Consider the following 20,948-nt stretch of genomic DNA (forward strand, 5'->3'; position numbering starts at 1 on the left):
TTTTCTCACAATCGACTTCAAATTTGGCACTATCACCTCCTGAATGTTTAAACACTTTATCGTGACATCGCCGACGTCTTTCAAAACTTTCATCGTGGCACCAGAAGCACGGACAACAATTTATCGTTTCTGGATGGAAGGAAGACAAAGGAAAAACCACGACAACGACATCAGAAGTGAAACAACAATAGAAAGCAAACCAGCTGATGCACCAGCAACAACGGACAAGCTTTCACAAGCCAACAAGAAGTCATCACCTCGTCCCCAAGAACATCAACGTCATCGGAAACGACAACAATCGTAAGGTTGCAAGCAACTACCAGCCGAAGCGATGTTATCGATTCGATTCCGTCTTGACAGCAAAAGGGACAACAAGTAGATGCGAGTGGAATGCCGCTACACGAACGGAGGAGTCGTCAGCGGAAGCCGTCACTCAAGTCAAGCAGTACCAGTATCCATGGATTGATTTGTATCGATTGCAACAGAAACGATGTCATCAAGTACCAGCTTCATTTGTTTGGTCATCGCAATCGATCGAAGTCAGAAGTACAAGCTGACAGTCAAGTCATTCGCTTGGAACAACTGGGAGGAAAACGACGAAAACTTCGTGGCCAACGACGTCAACTCGTTGCTAGCGATAGGAAATTGCTATCGAACATGCGAAAAATCCTGTTGTTCCTAGTTTCGACACCCATGCGTGTTTCGAAACGAAAGATGCACAGATTCTAGCATGTAAAGCCGTTGGAAACAATAACAAAACCAACGTACGGAGATGCTACAACCACAAAGCCGGAAGAATCGGAACAATTCGATGAAGAACTCACGGAACGGAGAAGTGAACAACCATCACAAGTCTTCATTCTACCAGCAATTGTTTCGCCATCGCAAAGATTCGAGCATCCAATTAGTCTCGGAAATCGATGAAATTCTGGACGTCAGAAGAGCAACGTCAATAATATCTATGCGTTCTCGTCTGAAAATACCAGCCACTTTGGGCAGCATCTCCACGTTGATCGATCCAACGACTCAAGAAGTCAGAAGCCAAGGAATCAGACGAAATTTAGCAACTATCTAGCTATAGGAATTGCCTGAAGACTCCGTGGCATCTGCATCAACTAGTTGCTTCGGCAACAAAGCTACAATACCAGCAATCGTCGGCGACAACATCAATCATCGACGAGAAGCTGGGAAAGAAGCAATAGAATGGAGTCTATTGAAACTGGAGCAAGATTGTGGACAAAACATCGTGTTGGAAGATCAAAAAGACAGTCAACGAGTCTCCGGTCCACCAGCGACTTCAATGTCAACGACAACCGACACAATCGATCTCCCGAGCACACGCAATCAACAACAACTGCTCAAAACAACATGGGACAAGAATAAGCTGTCATCGGTGTCTCTAATGAACAAATCGAGCGATAATTTCGCTAATCTCTTCTACCAGCTCTCTACTTTGTGCTCAAAGACGCTTCGAGACGCTAAAACAAGTCAATCAAAGAAGCAACCACATTGAAGTAAGCGAGAAGAAGATAAGAAAGACGTTATCGACATGCGAGAACATCAATTGGAACTACCAGCTGCTATCCAGACGTCTTCATGATCATTTGGGACATTGCACTCAATAGATGTCAACAACTCAATTGCTGCAACAACGAGAAAACAAGACGAAGAACTTCACAGTCATCGTCGGAATACAAGCCAAGCAGTCAATTCCAGCATCTATTGGCGAATGCTCACAATCCGTGAAGTCTCTCCGAAAGATGTCAAGGATTGTTTGTAGCTTTGATCCAGATAATCCGAACACCAGCTGTATCGATTCGAAGAAACCTGTCATCAAATCACAAAGGAAGTCGACGCCTGATGACACCAGGATTTTCCGATCAAATCAATAGCTGATTAATTTTATCAGCATACAGCTAGACTGGAAGATCACAAAGCAGTGAAAGCAGCAAGAACTGAAAAACGATTGGAAGCAACCAACGTCTTCAAAGAAGGACAGCATGTCATCTTCAAGATCAGAAGTTCAAAAGAAGGAGAACAACAACGTACCAGCTGCAGAAGATATCGCACAACGAAATGTTGAAGTCACAGCGGAAAGACCACAGTCTACCATCCACTGTAACATATCAAGATTTCGCTTCAACAACATCATCTGCAACTATCAACAACTCCTAAAAGAAGAAGGAAGATGCTTCTACCAGCAGATGTCATCGATCTTGTTCATCAACACGAATAAGAGAAGAATCGGCGTCGAAAGTTGCCAAATTTGCCGCAGATTTCTACAGGAAGATGCACAACGTCGCTTCACCGAAGAAAACTCAACTGGCTCGCCTTCAATGGTCGTTGCGTCAGGAATATCTTGCCAACTCACGTCATCAAGAAGTCTACCAGCAACTCCAGGAGAAACTCAGCGACGACGTCTACAAGCCAAGCTGTCTAGAAGTCGTCAAATCATCACTCAACTTCAACAGAAGTCCACTCATCTGCCGATACCAGCTCAAGCAAAAAAAGAAGGTCTGATCAACTTAATCTTCAAGCGATCGAGCAAGTGAACAAGCAACATCGTGCGTCACGAATCGGAGGAAGATGGACGAGAAGTGGACAAGCCGAGTGAATAGCTGCGTCTTGAAGTTTAGATGACAGAAGAATGACGTCAAGTCAATTTCGATTCTTCAAGAGGACTTTCCTGGAACCACAAGCCAGAAATTCTACCAGCAGGATCAAAGAACGACAAGACAGAGTTTCAGGTCACCACTCCACCAGCTGATGAAGAAGGTCAACGAGATGTCACCAAGAAGACACTTCACGTCTTCTGGATCGACTAATGTTCAAGTCAATCGATATTTGACGCAACTCGGCAAGACATACGGATGTCTACAAGGAAAATCCGAAGGCTTCAAAAGAACTCGACAAAAGGATTCAATCCATCTACACGGTTCAACGTCACCCTTCTACCAGCAGACGTCATCGATCTTGTTCTTCAAACACGAATTAGAGAAGGCCCTGCGCCAGAAGATGTCAACGTCGCTGCACACTTCTTCAAGAAGATGTCATCGTCACCTAAGCAGAAGACGTTCTTCAGTTCTCATCTAAACTGTGTTGCCCTCAATGGTCGTTACGTCGGAAGAATTGGACAGATCACGTCATTGAGAAGTCTACTAACTACTCCTGAAGAAACTTCACGACGAAGACTACAACCCAGAAGTTCATTATTCTACCGATACCAGCTCGAGCAAGAAGAGGAAGTCTGATCAACTTAGTCTTCAATTGATAAATCGAGTGAACATGCAACATCAATGTCACGAATCGGAAAAAGATGGACAAGGACTGGGTCGACGAGAAGTCATCAAGAAGACACTCCAAGTCTTCTGGATTGACCAAGATTCAAGTCAATGAAAATTCGACACAACTCGGCAAGACAGTCGGATGCCTGCAAGGATATTCCGATGGCTTCAGAAGATCTGGACACAAGGACAGAACCCACCGTTCTGGCTCAACATCAACTCCCTACCAGCAAAAATTCTACTCCTTCTTTACGCATTTCCATTAGGAATCAATCAATTCCACACGAGAAGAAGAAGGAATAAGAAACGGAAAGGAGAGTTCGAGCCGAAGATCAAAAGGTCGGTCACACTGCTTAGGACAAGAGGCAGTTGGACATCAAAGGAAGTCAAGCTGAGTGAGACAAGTCTTCACAAGTCACACTGCTTAGGACATGAGGCAGTTGGACATCAAGAAAAGTCAAGCCGGAAGTGACAACTTCAGAAGTCAGACAACGGCAACGAGAAGCCACTCAACGACTAGAAGAATTTATACCAGCTCAATATTCAAGAAATCAAGGAATTTAGGATTCAAATCATCATCAACGACATCAAGTCTATAATTGATAACTTAGGATTTAGAATTTTAAGATTTTAAGATATTGAAAGGTATAAAAGAATCAGAGCTACCGAAAAGAGGCGTAAGCCCAGCTGCTAGTCAGTATCGGGTCCAAAAGAGATACGGATTCTGAGTAGATGGTGCAAAATCTTACTAGCAATTACATCAGCTAGCTGCCCATTTATTTAGAGTCTTATGTCCAGACTGTAAGCGAAAAAGCTTCAGTTAGGTTCAGGTCTGAGCCAGTAGGCGAAAGATCTGAAAAGCTCTGACAAAAGTCAATTCTTCTTAAACAATTCTTACGTCAACTTCTACAAGTCTACCAGCTGACAAGAACAATTCTAGCAAGGAAGCCAGGGACAGGTTCCCCGTCTCGACCTCAAGGATGTCAGCCAAGCAGAGCACAACATCAGGAGCCAAGATTCCATCTACAAGCTCATTGCGCTCAACAACAGTAGCAGCAACTGGTCTCAAACAGGATCGATCGATTCTGGGAAGGACAAATGCTGCAAAAACAACACGATCAGCCACGAAATTCACCGCTTAGGAGCTCCAACCTCCGAAAGGTTGTGTAGCCTTTGCGAAAACTTTGTCTGCTGAAACAAACGAAGGAGTGGATGCCAATCTCCTATCCGCTGTCAATCGGAAACCATCACCATTGGCACGCAATTCCAAGAAGATGTGCACGGATTCAACCATCACCAGGTGCTTCAAGCAACAACATCGTTATGAAGTACCAGCAAGAATCAATAATCATCTTCAAGGAAAGACGACAATCCACCATTCACATCTTTGCTCAAGGATTCAAGGATTCGTCGGACAACTGAAGAAAGCCAGGAAGAAGAAGTCTTCAACTTCCCCAGCTCGATCTTCAGTAAAGTTAAGGATCAGTTAGTCAACGAGAGGAAGTCAAGGAACATCAGTTCCTCAGCTCGACCTCATGAATAGTCAAAGGATTAATAGGATTCAACAACAACAAGTCAACGATTCCAGGATTCAGGAGCCAAGATGTCAACGTCAAACTCACCTAATAGGAGGAAGCGGACAAGCAACTCCAACGGGAAGTCCAAAGAATTTCAACAACCACACTGCTCCACAAATCATCTTCTGGACATTAAACTCCGGAGTCACAACTTCAAGTCATACCAGCCACTTATTCCCAGCAACACCAGAAGCTACGCCTCACGACGAGGATAGCTACAAGAAACAAATTGGAATAGCGAGGAAATACAAGCAGAAGATGAAAACTTTAATTCAAGCAGTCGTCTAAGGACAAATTCAGTACCAGCAGTCTAACTCCAACTACTAAGGATCAAAAAAGAAGATCGGATAACACCAACAAGCAAGGAAGCTCGAGATTTAGGCATTCAGCTATGTGAGTACCAGCAGTTAACCAATCCATTTTCCATCAAGAAAATGTTCGGTTCCCTCCGCCCCCGGAGTGTCGCGACCATCCTTCGGATACTCACGACCTTAGATGCAGACACATATCTTCACAGCTAAATCTCATCACTTAACCAAAGGCAAACCAACAATCTAGTATGATTTCTCTCAAACGAGAGAAACTCATATTCAAACTGCCGCCATGAAGTATACGAAGAAGGATGCAAGTGCGCCCCGCCGGACGCAGGTCGCGCCGGCGCGCATAACTCTACACTTCGCCTTCTAGAAGCTTCCGAGAAATGGCGCGAAACCACCAACGCATCAACGGAACAAGCTACAATCTTCAGTCTTCAACTCAAGTCGACTCACGTTGACAACTTCAACACCAGCTGACGTCGGAGGACCAACTTCCATGTGTTCTCGCGGAGAAGTGTGAGCCCAGCCGTATTGGTGCACTGCTTCGAAGCGAGACACACCAACACTCCGACTACCAGCTCGCCGTCAACCGAGGACAACTAACACAAGCTTGCACTAACTCTTACCAGCAACCTCTTCAATAAAGGTTTATCGATCTATCTTTGTGCACCGCTTTCAGATCACAACACACACAAACAGTCAGTGAAACATCCTTAGGGTTGAGGGGCAGGTTTCCACCAAACCTACATAAAACCCCCCTCGTCACACCACTCATCACATTCCGTTTTCTTGCCTCATTACCCAACAAAACAGCCCGGTCTCTTCTACGTATCCTTCTTACTCTATCCTTGTATTATTATCTTCTGCAATTGTTCCCGACCATCCACCACCCTACATAAACATCAAAGGTGATCGGAGTAGGAATGCGAAGTAGCTTTAGGATTCTCACAGCAATCCACTTGGACACCTTGTCTAAGGCTCTGAGCACCCAAAAGCGAAGGCATAATATCTCTCAAAGTAGCTCTGTTGTTGGGTCGGCCGCTGCCAGGCTTCCCCTACCAACGAGTGAAATGATTGTCTCAGACGTTGTCTTACCTTCCTCCGGTAAAATCGCCCTATTTCTTCTCCATACAATCTCATTAACTGGTGGTCTGGCCCAATTGCTCATTATCTACGCCCCCTCGCTTCCTATATTATTTATCTTCTACCATACCTTCATTCTTCTTCCTATCTGTTTAAATCTTCTATAATTATCGTACAGTTTACATTCTTCTTAACCCCTTCACCTCTATTCATGTATTTCTCCGGTTATCTCCCTTTTACTGGTGTAGCATAAGTGGCATGTTCCCTCCTACAATAAATAAATACAAATTTGTTTTCGAGTCATTTCTGGTTCATTGTGCATTCTGTTTTTGGGGAAATTGGTTTTTGTTTTTGGAACTAAAAATAGCTTACTTTTCACTATGGGCAATTTGTGCCATTTTAGCAACAACGATACCGTAAGAACAGATTACTGTAAACATTGAAACAACGATAATTGCGATTGCAGTGATGATAAGATAACGTTGACAACTGTGAAAAGGGCAAACTGAAATTAAAAAAGATTTAGAGGGTTCGGGAGAAGACAATTCTACCTCTGTCTTCTTTGGATGCATCTACAATTACAGTAGTCATTGGTGCATAAGAAGCAGCATACATAATAGAGAGACACCATGAGAAACCAACGACGAGAGATAGAAGATGGATTATTTTGATAGAACCCCTAAATTAATTTTTGTAAACTTTCAATTGTGAAATGTTGCATATCCGGAATCAATGTCAGACCCGCTCCGGAGCAAAATTACACATTCATCCACTTCTCCTTGTTTTACAAATTACTGAACTCGTTATTTGAACATTTTTTGATATTCTAAGCCAAGTTTTGATACACAATTTCGTATTAATAAAATTGGACTATTTTGACAGATTAGTCCCTGAAATAAATTATTTTCTTGTCGAATCATCATTCTCCGTCACAAAGTCGAAATCAACATCTAAATCAAAAGAAGAGTCGAGACATTCAGTAGACGAGGAAGGAGACAAAGATAGAGACGAATAGATAAAATAGCTTCTCAACTATCTTTAGACAAATTATGAGAGGTTCCGTTCTGAATGAGTAAGTGAATAAGGATGAAATATTTAGTTTTCTTACCAGGTACGAACTAATATTGGACCCAGGAAATGCTGATTTCTTTGGTGGGAAGTGCGATAGACAGAAATACAGATTGATGGTCTTTTGCTTTAAATGCGTCTCCCAATCTTTGTTTCCAAATTTGTAGATGTTTGTTTGACAATAATTTCCGTCCGAGAGGACATTTGTGAGATAATCACCAAAGATAAAAAGGATCTTCAGTCAACGTGGCTGATCACTATTTTAGATGTCGTTTTTTACGTTTCTCAGTTCTTGGATTCACCAGCATCTTTTTTTGAAGACGAATTAGTGGGGGTTAGTTAGATAAAGAAGAGAAGAATATACTGGAAAGCGAAATAAGGAAAATTAACGAGGTTTCCCCTGTGAAACTTCAGTCAACAGAACTGTTGAGTGTTCTTCAGGAAGATAGATCCAGTTCAACATTAGAGGATATTTGATCGAATGCTCCTCTTTTTTTCAAGAAAAAGTATTTTGCATAGTAAAGAATAATGTTTTTATTAAAAATTTATTATTTTTAACGTGCATCATAAGAAATATCAGACGGAAGTTCAATGAAAAAATGAAAAATGAAAAAAATGTCCCACGAGGGGCTTTTTGGGCCTTTGACAGCTAGTATCTTTTAGAATTCATACTTTTGGATCTATTTTCAAGAGGATTTTATTTTTTCCCCAGGGTAATCTGTCGATTTATGTAAAAATGTTGTTTTGGAATACTTCTGCCCCTCTTTAAAATCCCTCTGGCCATACAACCATTTTGAACGGAAACCTTTGTACTGAACCAACATCACCAATGATTTGTTGAAACGTTGCCAATCTTCCATCTTTTCTACGAATGTTTGTTCCTCCTTCAAAAACACAAGGAATTTCGAGTCTTCTGAAAATAAGGACTCGTATTCTTTACAGTTCTGGATTAAAACTCACTGGTGGCTATAAATCCTAACAGTCGAAGCATCATTTTCCTCGGCGTGCATTCCGTCAGTCAAAACATTATGATCTAAAGATCTAAGACCCAAAAAAAGATATTCCATTCTAGCGTTACATCCGTTTATCCATGCTTTCAGATATCGATTCATATCATATGATGTGAACGAAAAAGATGCCAGATCGATATGAATGCAATCGAAATCCATTATGTTATCCAATGATATCCACGTGTTCGAACTGCCGCCCCTCATCCACAAATAATCCATCTCAAATTTTGTATTTAAAGGCTTGATTAAATGCGATGATGGACAAATTAAAATATTGAGACATTTGTTTATGTGCAAGCTTTCAAACATCAAAAAAAGTTCATCATCGTTTGGCCTACTGTAGTTTACGAATATAGTATCGATAGATCTTTGACGGTTATTCAACCAATACAGAATTCGTGGCACCTTTCCAAAGCAATCACTTAGGTCGACACTTAAGCAACAAATTTCTGCGTTCAAGACATGCGAAATTCGATCCATTGTCCACGTTATATTATCAATGCTCACGTCTTCAAATATGAAGTTCATTAGGTGATTTTCATCTGTCCAGTCGATTCGGTTTTTTTGATCATATGGAATATTGAATAGATGTTCGTCGTTTTCTTCTTTAATGTACACCTCTGATTCCATCCAAAAATTTACATGCAGTTTGAACCTGTTTCTGGGGATGATTGAATGAAAAAGGTTTGCTGTTCTCTTTGAAGAATTGGACAATATCAGTCTGAAAATCGTATTTTCAAATTAGTTTCTCCAAAAAATCTTACATGTCCAACGGAATCCAGTTAGTGCATATTTTTTTTTGAACAACGAATGGAAGTTTGAGAAAGGGAAATGATGTCATCTAGAAGTAAAATCGAAACAGAGTGGATATTAGTATTTGAAAGTGGAAATGACAGGATAAATAGTCTGGCTATTGATTAACCTCTCTGACGCTACGCAACCGCGTCACACCGTCTGGATTTCAATGTAATAACCAAGAGTGGTGTTCAATGTCTTCTGGGAAAACGAGCTATTGATTTTCGAAACTCCACAATATTTCTTGCATCGGTCTTTTAAGCTGGCTCGAGTGCAATCGGAATCATTGATATTGAGCTGGTAGACGCTCAGAAAAAAACAGCCAACTCAGAATGAAAACTTCTCGTTTGAATGATCAGAAGGATATCAGAAGTCGCCTACAATTGATTCCTACTCTTAGAATTTTCATTCTACGAGATTTAGAATTCTGATAAAACCTGAAAGTATATGAGATTAAAAAGGTAATTTAAGTAATTTAAGTCAAGATGACGGTGTCTGGATGATGGCTTCAAGTTTCATTATATTCACAATGACTGCTGGTTTTGGATTGTTAGAATCTGGAAGAGTTTCATCGAAGGACGAAGTGAATTGTATGGTGAAAAACGTGTTTGACGTGATTTTTGGAGGTGAATTTTTGTTCGATTGGAATCAGAAAAGAGGCAATTGAAATTGAATTTGTAGGTCTCGCATATTGGATGTTTGGTTACGGGTTGACATTCGGAGATTCAAAACATCAATTGGGTCGATTCTTTGGATTCGGAGACTTTTTCTTCGATCCAGAAAGAGTTTCCGATGATGACTCCACTGATGAGGTTGGGAAAAGGATTAGGATTAGAAGTTGAGCTATATTCTCATTATTCAGAAAGGAATCTCTTATTCACTTTTTATTTTTCAAATGAGTTTTGCCACGACAACGTCTACTATCGTTTCTGGTAAGTTTTGAGAATTTGTGGGCATTGTTATGAAGATAAATATATTGAAAATCATTCTCTTAAAGTCAACTTTCAGCTGGAATGTCAGAAAGAATACATTTGAAATCTCACTGTTTTATATCATTTGCAATCACATTGGTTCATTCAATTGCTGGTCGCTGGGTCTGGGATCAAGAAGGAATATTCCGAACGATGTGAGTTGTCGACTCGGCTGGATGTAGTGCTGTTTGTCATTCATGTTTTATGTGAAACAAAGACGTGGTTGTCATGTTACAGGTGCATTTGGTAGGAGGAATATCTGGTTTAGTCGCCATTTTATATCTGACACCGAGAAGAAATCGATTTCCGAAAAATTAGCAAAAAATTAGTAAAATACGATTTTTTACTCAGATGTTTTGTGCATGTTACCGTAATTACAAAAATTAATCTTTTATCAAAGTTTCAGGGGAATACGATCAATTAAAAAATTATGACCAAAAAACCAAAACTTAATACAGTTTTGAGCGGTACTGTATCCAATATCACAATCACGCATAATTTTTCATATCGGTTTCATCCTTGAACGTCACACTAGCTTTTCAAACAAAGGCCCAGATGGTGCGACGCGGTTGCGTAACGTTAGGGACACCAATCTATAGTCGACATTTTTTAATCTCCACTCTCGAACAGTAGCGTCCCTTCTGATTTTTCTAAAAGTTTGGATGTCGTCATTTCCTTTGCTCAAACTTCCACTTGTTGTTTTAAGAGAAGTAAGCTCTTGCTGTACTCCTTTGGATATGTAAGATAACCATAGACAAAATCTGTTTTAAAATACGATTTTCAGACTGATATTGTCTAATTCTTCAAAGAGAACAGCAAACATTTTTCATTCAATAATATCCAGAAAAAGATTTGAGATGCATGTCGTTTTATTTATAGAACCGAAGGTTCATATAAAAGAAGGGCACAAGGAACATATATTCAATATTCCTTATAAGCAAATGAATCGAATTAATTGGAAAGATAAAAATCACTCGATGAATTTCGTTTTCGAAAGCATAAGCATTGATAATATAACAGGAATAATAGATCATATGCATCACGTCTTGAATACTGAAATGCGCAGCATAGTTATCGACATAGGTCATTGTTTTGGAAACGTGCCGCGGGTTGTGTACTGGTTGAATCGCCGTCAAGAATCTGTCGATACTTTAACCATAATCTATCGTAGGCCAAACGATGATGAGCTTGTTTTAATGCTGAACGAATTGAAAATCAACAAACACCTTAATATATCAATTAAATCAACATCTCATCCAATCAAACCTCTCAATGTAAAATTGAAGGTGGATTGTTTCTGGATGAGGGGAGGCTACTCAAGTCCGTGGATATCATTGGATCACATAGCAAACTTCGATTGCATTCATATCGATCTGACAACTTATTCGTTCACATCATTTGACATGAATCGATATTTGAAAGCATGGATAAACGGATGTAACGCTAGAATGGAATATCTTTGTTTGAATGTTATTAGATATTCGGGCCATGAAACTCTAACAGATGGAATCTACGTCGAAGATAACACTTTTTCGATTGTGAGAAGTTATACAAACCAGTGAGTTTTTTCAAAATGTGTAAAAAATTTCCTAGAATCCAGTACTTCAAAAGGAAGAATTATTCTTATTTTCAGAATTCTTCGAACACCTTGTGTTTTTGAAAGAGGAACAAATATGCGACGAAAAGATGGGAGATCAGCAACATTTCAACTAAAACCTATTGCTACAGATAATTCAGAAACAATATTTTTGTTTAGAATGGTTGTATGGCCAGACGTGGTTTATTAAATAACGGTTACCTTGGAACCGTTAGCGTTGTTCTCTTTCTTAAGGTGTGTCTCTAATCTAACATTCTCGTTTTCAGTTCCCCGCTTTCTTGTCAACATATCACCATCACGGGCACCACAATCAGAACGCCGCCCACAATTTTATGTCTGAATTTGGTATCACATATCGTTCCAATTCCGGTCTCTTCGCGTCACCACCTCGCACCGCTCACTCATTATTCTCGCTTTTGTTTCCTTTTGAGTTACCCAGCTTCCCTCATCCATTCCCATCTTTCTTCCCCATGTTTCCCTTTCTGTAATTCCACATTTACCCAACAACTCAAGACTGTTAGATAACTCCTCTCCGATCCTAAGTAAGAAACCAACACCACGTCATCAACATCGTCCAGTACACCAACACCTCTCTATCAAGTCTACTCTTCATTCTGTCGCTAAACAATCCGGATTACTATCAAAGACACAACGAGTGTGCATGCACTCGATCGCATAATCACGGACACCCTGAGTTGATCTACGAGGATGAGTTTCTTCATGAATCCCACTCACCACACCACTATAAAATGAGAAGGAGAGTGGAAATCGACACAGTCTGGCGTAGCGGGTACTTTTGGCTTTACTTGTGTTTCTTATCCCTGTTTCCCCGCTCCCTTTTATTGTAATTATTGAGTTAATTGCTCCTAATAAACCGTGACACAATGCATATCCTAGTTAACACATTACTATATGTCCGTTCCTTTTTCAAAACCAGTTGATAGTTTCAGCAGGTTTATACAACGTCCGTCTGTTCCAATGTGTAGAGTTTATAATGTTTCCTTTTTTGTAGCTGGTCCTTTTCTGTACGAGCTTCCTCTAGAAAGTTAAACCTCATAAATATAACACACACTGAATTACTCCAACATGAAGATGAAATTCAAAGCTGACTAATTTTTACTAAAAACTGCGAGTATCGCTTTCTTTTTGGCCAGTACTGAACATGTAGACAATTAAACAATTTCTCGAAAGAATCGCTGTGTTTTAGAATGATCTCAGGAAGCATTACGCATGTTTTGTACTCGTAATATTTATTCCTCGACTAGTCAATAACTTATTTCAGGGATTGAATAATTTTTCATAATAATTCCTTTTCTATGCACCAATGACTACTGTAATTGTAGATGCACCCAACGAAGACAAAGGTAGAATTGTCTTCTCCCGAACCCTTCAAACCTTTTCTACTTTTCAGTTTGCCCCTTTAACAGATGTCAATGTCCTCTTATCATCACTACAATCGCAATTATCGTTGTTTCAATGTTTACTGTAATCTGTTCTTACGGTATCGTTGTTGCTAAAATGGCACAAATTGCTCATAGTGAAAAGTAAGCTATTTTTAGTTCCAAAAACAAAAACCAATTTCTCCAAAAACAGAATGCACAATGAACCAGAAATGACTCGAAAACAGATGCATAAATTCTTCAAATTCGGTGGTCATCTGGCTCTTTACACTCTAATTGTCTCATTAATATTTGTTGGTTCTCTATTTATTCTCCATAATGCCGAAGATTATCATCATAAGCCGACAAATTATAGTACACTTTGGAAGCGTAATTTCACCGTAACGACAACAATATATCAAACAATAGCTAAAAATAAAGAGTTGCAGAGAAAGTAAAAAGACAAGGAGGATTTTAGTGGAAGGGGTTCGGTGCAGTCGGGTGTGAGACAGTGACTGATCAGAATGCGACCTGCACATCTATGCGAATGACGACAAGAATCGTATATATACACAAGTTGTCATGATTTAAATGAGACACTGTCTATCCTGCATTGGGAGAATGAACGAGAAGGCAAAAGTGGGATTGATTTGATCCTCACGGAATTAAAAAATTTTCGAAAGCGCTCAGACACGAGAATCGTCAGAAAGTAGGTTAGTTATACGTGGGGGTGATTCTTGAACTATAAATTAGGGAGGGGCCAGGATATATAATGTTTCAGGGAGCAGTTGGAAAGGTAAAAATGATCTAAAGTACAACTATGTTGTCGTATCCCTATTCTTCTCAGAAATTTGAAAAAAAAACAGAAATTATTCAAATGGCTTTATTTTCAAACACATCTATGAAAGACGGATAAATGGCAGTGAACGGAAACTGGATCTCAAACTAGTTAGTTCTTGAAATCTAAAGCATGAAGACGATTTTCAATGTTGAAAACAGGACAGTTGACACATCCTTTCTGCCAACCTAATCCATGACGTACAGACACAATCTGAAAGTTTTATTGAGGGCGAGAGGTTTATGAGAGATTAATTACCCTGTTGCTATCTAGAGCTTGAAGATTATCCAGTCGGATCCACGGAAGAAGTCGAATTTCCGAAAGAAATGAGAAGACGACGTCAAAAATGATACGAACACACCACAAGAGAACAGCTCCTCCAGCAATCGTTTCAAGTCGAAGCTTGATGTTTAGGTACTGAAAAGAAAGAAAACGATTGATGAGAAACTTGTCTAATTCTCAATGACACTTACATCATAAACATCACAATTGATTGCAATCATTCGATTGACTTGATGATAATCTTCGGCATTATGGAGAATAAATAGAGAACCAACAAATATTAATGAGACAATTAGAGTGTAAAGAGCCAGATGACCACCGAATTTGAAGAATTTATGCATCCGTTTTCGAGTCATTTCTGGTTCATTGTGCATTCTGTTTTTGGAGAAATTGGTTTTTGTTTTTGGAACTAAAATAGCTTACTTTTCACTATGAGCAATTTGTGCCATTTTAGCAATAACGATACCGTAAGAACAGATTACTGTAAACATTGAAACAACGATAATTGCGATTGCAGTGATGATAAGAGGACGTTGACAACTATGAAAGGGGCAAACTGAAAGAAGAAAAGGTTTAGAAGGTTCGGGAGAAGACAATTCTACCTCTGTCTTCTTTGGATGCATCTACAATTACAGTAGTCATTGGTGCATAGGAAGCAGCATACATAATAGAGAGACACCATGTGAAACCAACGACGAGAGATAGACGACGGATACTACATATGGACTGGAATCCATAGGGACGAGTCACACTTATCTGGAATTATTCTGAAATATTATTCAACTAGTGATATTCAAGGTTTACGTGTCGAAGAATGATAACAGCAATATGAGAAGAAGTTAATTGAATCACTCCGAATGTACAAATATAGAGAAATAGGGCAAGAACCATGTAGGAAGCTGAAAAAAACTTGGATTATTAGACATCATTTGAATGAAAACAAACCAGAATATGAGTTGGCAAAAAGAGAAGCCGCAGCGATGAGTACAGAAGAGAATATGTCAGCGACAGTACGTGAAACAATTATGCTGAAACTCTTGATTTCGTCTAGATCATAAATTTCTGGAACTCACCTATACTTTCTTGAAGGAATCTTCCTCCCGAGTAGAGCATATAAAATTGCAGCTAAAAGAGTTAAAGAAAAAACAAATGAAATAATAGAGAATATTGGAGTCATGAGAAGAATTGAATCTGTTGACTGAAATGTCAGATATGCATATTCATTCTGAATAGAGCCACTTACTTTATCAAGTCTTGCATGTCTTCTTTCAATCTTATCAACTTCTTGTTCACTCATATGAAGCTCACAATCACGAGCCAATCGAGTCAAATTGATATGAACCATTTTCAGATGTTTACCTTGGTTTCATTACGAAATAAAGATGGATTCTGAAACAAAAAGCAACTGAGAAAGTGTGAAATATTTTGAATGAAATACAAAAACGGAAAAGATATCGTGAGCGGTGTGCGCAGATTTCGAGTGTCTCACGCATCGACCTCAATTGGTTTTGTATCGGAATTGAATGGCTATTTATGGAGAGAAAAAGAAGAAAATTATTATGAAGACAATGGGAATTGTGCCAAGAAAAACGAATGATATTAATGATTAATGAGAAAACAACTGATGAAATACGAAACCACTGGGAAAAAATGAAGGTGGAGAAACGAATTTGACAGCTACTTGTTCTTGAAAAATGATGAAAAGTTGTTACAGATATTTCCGATCGATTGATTTAGTGATTTTCATGGAGAAATGAGACTATTTGGAACGATACTATTTGAAAAAGCTTTTCGTCCGAGTTCGTGACTACAGTAACCCAACTTCCCACTTTGTTCACAACATACATCTACAAGTATCATATAATAAAGGTCAAAATAAAAGGATTTAATGAAATTACAGGAATTTCATCAAAAAATACTTTTTTTAAAAATGAAGAAAGTGCATCTGTAGGTTAAGGAAAAAGCTCAAAAGAAATGACAATACAAGCCGAAAAGGGACGAATAGTGGACATTGAAAGACGAGTAAATCGGCTCCGTCTCATTTCTTCCGGGGGAGAGTTTTCAGTCAATGAAATAGTATTATTACCTGAGAGACGGTAGATTTAGAACAAATAAAAGCTCGACCTGGTACGTGAAAGGTGAGACAAGTGGTCAAACTTCTTTTGCTCGTTGCGCGGAGAAGAAAAAAAGAGAACGTTTTGTTTTGAACTTGGTCGTTTTCTTCGATTGTATAGGTCATTTTGTGTTTTGGAAAAAGGACTAATGGGGTTGAAATGGTTCGAAAAAAGATGAAGATAAATTGAGAATTGTTTGGACAGCTGAATGAATTGCGTGATTTTTGAGAACCTTCTGTGATGGGTGGCGATCGGATATGATTCAAAAACAATAAATATTTTACTTGATATATTACAGCATTTTACTTGATGTGAAAAAATATGTTTCATAATCAGAAGTTTTTCAATGAACAGCAACTTAGAATCTCATATGATATATTTTCTGAGGAAAAACACGGGTGAACCGTAAACACTTGAAAATATCCTCAGAACAAATAACTGAAATGGTTTTTCAAGGAAATCGAGTTGAGAAGAGTGATATGACAGTAAAAAGAACAAGTTTTAGTGAAAGTTTGATGATGAGATGTATCAAAGAAGATGAGACTAGAGGCCATGAAACTCGGGAGCACATAACTTGCTCTCTTTCAGTGTACATACTCAAATCACTTCGATATCAGGTCTAATTTTCTGAATTTATTAGATTTTAAAATTTTTCGTGTTTTTTTCTGGAGCTTACTTCCAAAAAGTATCTAATGAAATGAAACTCATAAGAACCTTGTCAGTTAAATTATTTTCACAACTCGCCAGTTTTTGATTACATTTTATTTTGAGAGACCACAGCTTTTCAATTGATACATTTTCTTCTTATGGTGAAAAGCGTTGAAAATGAAAAAGAAAAAAGCCAACTCGGAAGAAAATTTGATCGTTGGAATAATAAGAAGGATATCAGAAGTCGAATACAATTGATTCCTTCTTTGAGAATTTTCATTCTCCGAGATTTAGAATTCCGATAAAACCTGAAAGTATATGAGATTAAAAAGTCAAAAAACCAAACCAAAATCTTATAAATATCCATTTAGCAAGAAAAAAAGCTCCTACTAACCACAACTCTATCTGTTCTTTTCTTTTCTTTTCCCCATTGCCGGAAGTAGTTTCAACACTTTTCTCTTTTTTCATTCTCGATGTTCCTTTGTATATAAAATCTCTTCTGATCCAGAAAACTCTGTCGTCTAAAGCAGATCATGGAAATGCAAGAGACACCGAGCACACAAGCCTCTTTTCATCCAAAAGAGCTCTCCGTTCTGGCATTGTTGCCACGACAACACAGCTGAAAAGTGAGCTCACCTCTCTCTCCCTGCCTCCTTTCTCTCCCTCGGAGACCTCAAGTTCTTTTTCACTTCCTGTCATTGATCGTTCCGGATGAATAACTTTTTAAATACTATTTACAACAACGTAAACTTATTCAGAAACTGCTCACTCGTCCATATAATTACTACTTTCGTTGTTTTGCCCTTTTCAAATGTTCTTTCTTTTTTGTTTTTTTTTCTGAATCTTTTTTATGAATACATATGTTTATTTTCAGAACAAACAAAAATGATGAATCACAGTCAACCAACTGTTCGAATGAAACCAGATAAACAACTTGACTGTAATTTAAGTCAAGATGACGGTGTCTGGATGATGGCTTCAAGTTTTATTATATTCACAATGACTGCTGGTTTTGGATTGTTAGAATCTGGAAGAGTTTCATCAAAAGATGAAGTGAATTGTATGGTTAAAAACGTGTTTGACGTGATTTTTGGAGGTGAATTTTTGTATCAGAAAGGGGCAATTGAAATTGAATTTGTAGGTCTCGCATATTGGATGTTTGGTTACGGGTTGACATTCGGAGATTCAAAACATCAATTGGGTCGATTCTTTGGATTCGGAGACTTTTTCTTCGATCCAGAAAGAGTTTCCGATGATGACTCCACTGATGAGGTTGGGAAAAGGATTAGGATTAGAAGTTGAGCTATATTCTCATTATTCAGAAAGGAATCTCTTATTCACTTTTTATTTTTCAAATGAGTTTTGCCACGACAACGTCTACCATCGTTTCTGGTGAGATTTGAGAATTTCTGGACATTGTTTGGAGAATGAATAAATTGAAAATTATTATCTTAAAGTCAATTTTCAGCTGGAATGTCAGAAAGAATTCATTTGAAATCTCACTGTTTTATATCATTTGCAATCACATTGGTTCATTCAATTGCTGGTCACTGGGTCTGGGATCAAGAAGGAATATTCCGAACGATGGGAGTTGTCGACTCGGCGGGATGTAGTGCTGTTTGTCATTCATGTTTTATGTGAAACAAAGACGTGGTTGTCATGTTACAGGTGCATTTGGTTGGAGGAATATCTGGTTTAGTCGCCACTTTATATCTGACACCGAGGAGAAATCGATTCGCAAAGAATGGATTACGAACAGTCAGTGATCCGACGAAAGCGATTTTAGGGTTTTTAATGATTTGGTGGGGATGGTTGGCATTTAACACTTCGTCGAATTATGCTGTAACGCATGGACAATGGACAGAGGGAATGAGATCTGCAGTTGGGACAATCCTTGCTTCGGCAGGAGGAGGTTTGATTCTTTTTCGTAACATCCAAATTGAAAAGAAACAATTTTCAGGAGTGGTGACTGTTGTGATAACAAGATATGCCACAAAAAAGATTCAAATGGATATGTTAATAGATGGAATGCTGGCTTCTCTAGTTGCCAGTACGGGGGGATGTCTGTATTTTACTCCTTGGCAGGCTACTCTAGTTGGAGCAATTGGATCATCACTTGCTCTTGCAGCGTATCCTGTTACAGAATGGTTAAAAGTATGATTATTTCTTTTGAGTTAAAATAAAAGAAATTGGTTTCAGATTGATGATCCAGTTGGAGTATTTCCAGTCCATGTTGTTGGATCCATTTGGGGAATGATCGCTCCCGCTATTTTCGTTTATAGAAGACCAATGAATTTCGGACCACCGGAGTGCAATTTCCAGGTTTCGAAAAGATTTAATCAGTAAACCAAGTGATCATATTCAGACATCAGATGAGGCAAATGGATTACTGTATGGCGGTGGTTTCTATCTTCTGTTTCTCCAATCTTTCGTCATTGTTGTCATTGCAACATACAGTGCAATTTGTGCATTCATTATTCTTTTTGTTAGTTTTCTTTTATAGATATTGTCTCTGAAAAACAAACTAGTCATTCAGATAATGCATCACTCCCCAATTGGTCTCCGAGTCGATAAATATCAAGAAGAATTAGGAGCAGATCTAATCGAACATGGATTAGCTGGAGTGAATGTGATGACTTATACTCTTGAGAAAAAGTTGGATACAAAGTGAGTGTTACAGAACCATTGTCTGAAATTCCAATTCTTATTCCAGAACACTATCAGCAGTTCTAATGATAATTGTTCGTTGGAGAGCGAAAGCAAAACTTGGAGCAATGAGAAGAAAACAAGTCCATGACAGTGGATTAGTCACTCCGAAGCCTACTGAAAACGTGGAAATGAATGTAATCCATCGACGTCATTGAGTTATTTATCATTTCATCGGTTAACTGTTGATCCTCTTTTCTGAATCCCTGTGAATTTTTACTGAACGAGTCATAAATATTTTCTGATTTCAAAGACAGAGAGTTTCCCATATGAATCCATGAGAAGTATTCTACTGTTCCCAGCAGTTTCGAGCCGCCAAAGACATTTTCAGTCATTTTTCCCATTCGCTCTTTTCTCATTCTTTTCACTCGTTTTTTCTTCTCATTCTGTCGTTTTGTATTCTATGCGGACGGTTCTTCTTCTACTTTTTGCTTCGGCGATCGGTATGTTTTTCCTTTTTTATTCTACCCAAACATTTTTGTTTCTTTCATGTTTTCTTTGTGAAGAGTTCTCGGAACAAGGAAAACTGAACCTGCTGAATGCTCATAATGAATACCGTTCGAAACTTGCTCTCGGCCAATTTTCGGTTCGAGGAGTCAAGAAACCAGCTGCTAGTCGAATGAGGAAGATGGTGAGCTTACATATTTTAAAAGCAAATTAGATATATTTCTCAGTCATGGAGTGATAAATTAGCGGTTCCCGCTGGAAAGTTTGCTGAAACATGTCCCAAAAACCATTCTGAAGTGAAGCAAATTGGAGAAAATATCTTCTGGCATTACTCGAACACGTTCAACACTCCGGAAGAATATGTGAGTTTTCCTATTCCTACTTCCCAAAAATGTAATATTTTAAGGGAACTCAAGCTCCTCAAAAGTGGTGGCAAGAGTTCGAGACAAACGGATGGGATTCATTGATCTATAATCACGCAACTCAAAGATTTCAAATCGGACACGCCGTCCAAATGGCTTGGCATGAAACGAGTAAAGTTGGATGTGGATATGCAAAATGTGGAATGGGAACTTCTGATCAGACTCTTGTAGTCGTTTGCCGTTATTACAAAAAGTTGGTTTATTTTGGAAATTGAATTGATTAATGTTCTATTCCAGGGGAAACATGGAGGGAGAATCGATTTATGAAGAGGGAGCAACTTGCTCGAAATGTCCAGAAGAATATCAGAAGTGTCCGTTTGGATTGTGTGAGAAAGAAGGCGTTGACACTGATTGAATATGCTTTTGTAATAAATAATTTGCATTGTTGTCGAATTTAACTGACTTGAGAA

At 38.8% G+C, this 20,948-nt stretch overlaps 7 protein-coding genes across 7 annotated transcripts; 4 read left to right on the forward strand and 3 right to left on the reverse strand.

The window, feature by feature from the left end:
* Positions 1-206: 206 nt before the first annotated feature.
* Positions 207-557, forward strand: GCK72_014472 (uncharacterized protein; the record flags this gene model as incomplete). Its single annotated transcript, XM_053730303.1, has 1 exon — positions 207-557. One exon carries the CDS (start codon positions 207-209, stop codon positions 555-557), a length of 351 nt encoding a protein of 116 aa, XP_053585075.1.
* Positions 558-6,629: 6,072 nt separating this feature from the next.
* Positions 6,630-6,876, reverse strand: GCK72_014473 (uncharacterized protein; the record flags this gene model as incomplete). The annotated part of the gene is made up of 2 exons (XM_053730304.1): positions 6,630-6,766; positions 6,813-6,876. The coding sequence occupies 2 exons, from the start codon at positions 6,874-6,876 to the stop codon at positions 6,630-6,632; spliced, it is 201 nt and encodes a 66-aa protein (XP_053585076.1).
* Positions 6,877-8,094: 1,218 nt separating this feature from the next.
* On the reverse strand, positions 8,095-8,558 carry GCK72_014474 (uncharacterized protein; the record flags this gene model as incomplete). Its single annotated transcript, XM_003108314.2, has 2 exons — positions 8,095-8,242; positions 8,290-8,558. 2 exons carry the CDS (start codon positions 8,556-8,558, stop codon positions 8,095-8,097), a joined length of 417 nt encoding a protein of 138 aa, XP_003108362.2.
* A 1,078-nt stretch (positions 8,559-9,636) lies between these two features.
* Positions 9,637-12,381, forward strand: GCK72_014475 (uncharacterized protein; the record flags this gene model as incomplete). The annotated part of the gene is made up of 6 exons (XM_053730305.1): positions 9,637-9,760; positions 9,816-9,946; positions 9,997-10,066; positions 10,143-10,260; positions 11,277-11,663; positions 12,216-12,381. The coding sequence occupies 6 exons, from the start codon at positions 9,637-9,639 to the stop codon at positions 12,379-12,381; spliced, it is 996 nt and encodes a 331-aa protein (XP_053585077.1).
* Positions 12,382-14,030: 1,649 nt separating this feature from the next.
* On the reverse strand, positions 14,031-15,546 carry GCK72_014476 (uncharacterized protein; the record flags this gene model as incomplete). The annotated part of the gene is made up of 9 exons (XM_003108136.2): positions 14,031-14,132; positions 14,178-14,336; positions 14,393-14,576; positions 14,625-14,757; positions 14,804-14,957; positions 15,006-15,100; positions 15,147-15,229; positions 15,275-15,399; positions 15,445-15,546. 9 exons carry the CDS (start codon positions 15,544-15,546, stop codon positions 14,031-14,033), a joined length of 1,137 nt encoding a protein of 378 aa, XP_003108184.2.
* Positions 15,547-17,848: 2,302 nt separating this feature from the next.
* GCK72_014477 (uncharacterized protein) lies at positions 17,849-19,827 on the forward strand (the record flags this gene model as incomplete). The annotated part of the gene is made up of 10 exons (XM_053730306.1): positions 17,849-18,059; positions 18,105-18,235; positions 18,286-18,355; positions 18,432-18,580; positions 18,632-18,875; positions 18,924-19,117; positions 19,163-19,285; positions 19,329-19,448; positions 19,500-19,630; positions 19,677-19,827. The coding sequence occupies 10 exons, from the start codon at positions 17,849-17,851 to the stop codon at positions 19,825-19,827; spliced, it is 1,524 nt and encodes a 507-aa protein (XP_053585078.1).
* Positions 19,828-20,072: 245 nt separating this feature from the next.
* Positions 20,073-20,893, forward strand: GCK72_014478 (uncharacterized protein; the record flags this gene model as incomplete). Its single annotated transcript, XM_053730307.1, has 5 exons — positions 20,073-20,112; positions 20,176-20,300; positions 20,344-20,478; positions 20,523-20,731; positions 20,776-20,893. The coding sequence occupies 5 exons, from the start codon at positions 20,073-20,075 to the stop codon at positions 20,891-20,893; spliced, it is 627 nt and encodes a 208-aa protein (XP_053585079.1).
* Positions 20,894-20,948: the final 55 nt, after the last annotated feature.

The sequence above is a fragment of the Caenorhabditis remanei genome, chromosome IV (genome assembly GCF_010183535.1).
Source record: "Caenorhabditis remanei strain PX506 chromosome IV, whole genome shotgun sequence".
NCBI lineage: Eukaryota > Metazoa > Nematoda > Chromadorea > Rhabditida > Rhabditidae > Caenorhabditis > Caenorhabditis remanei.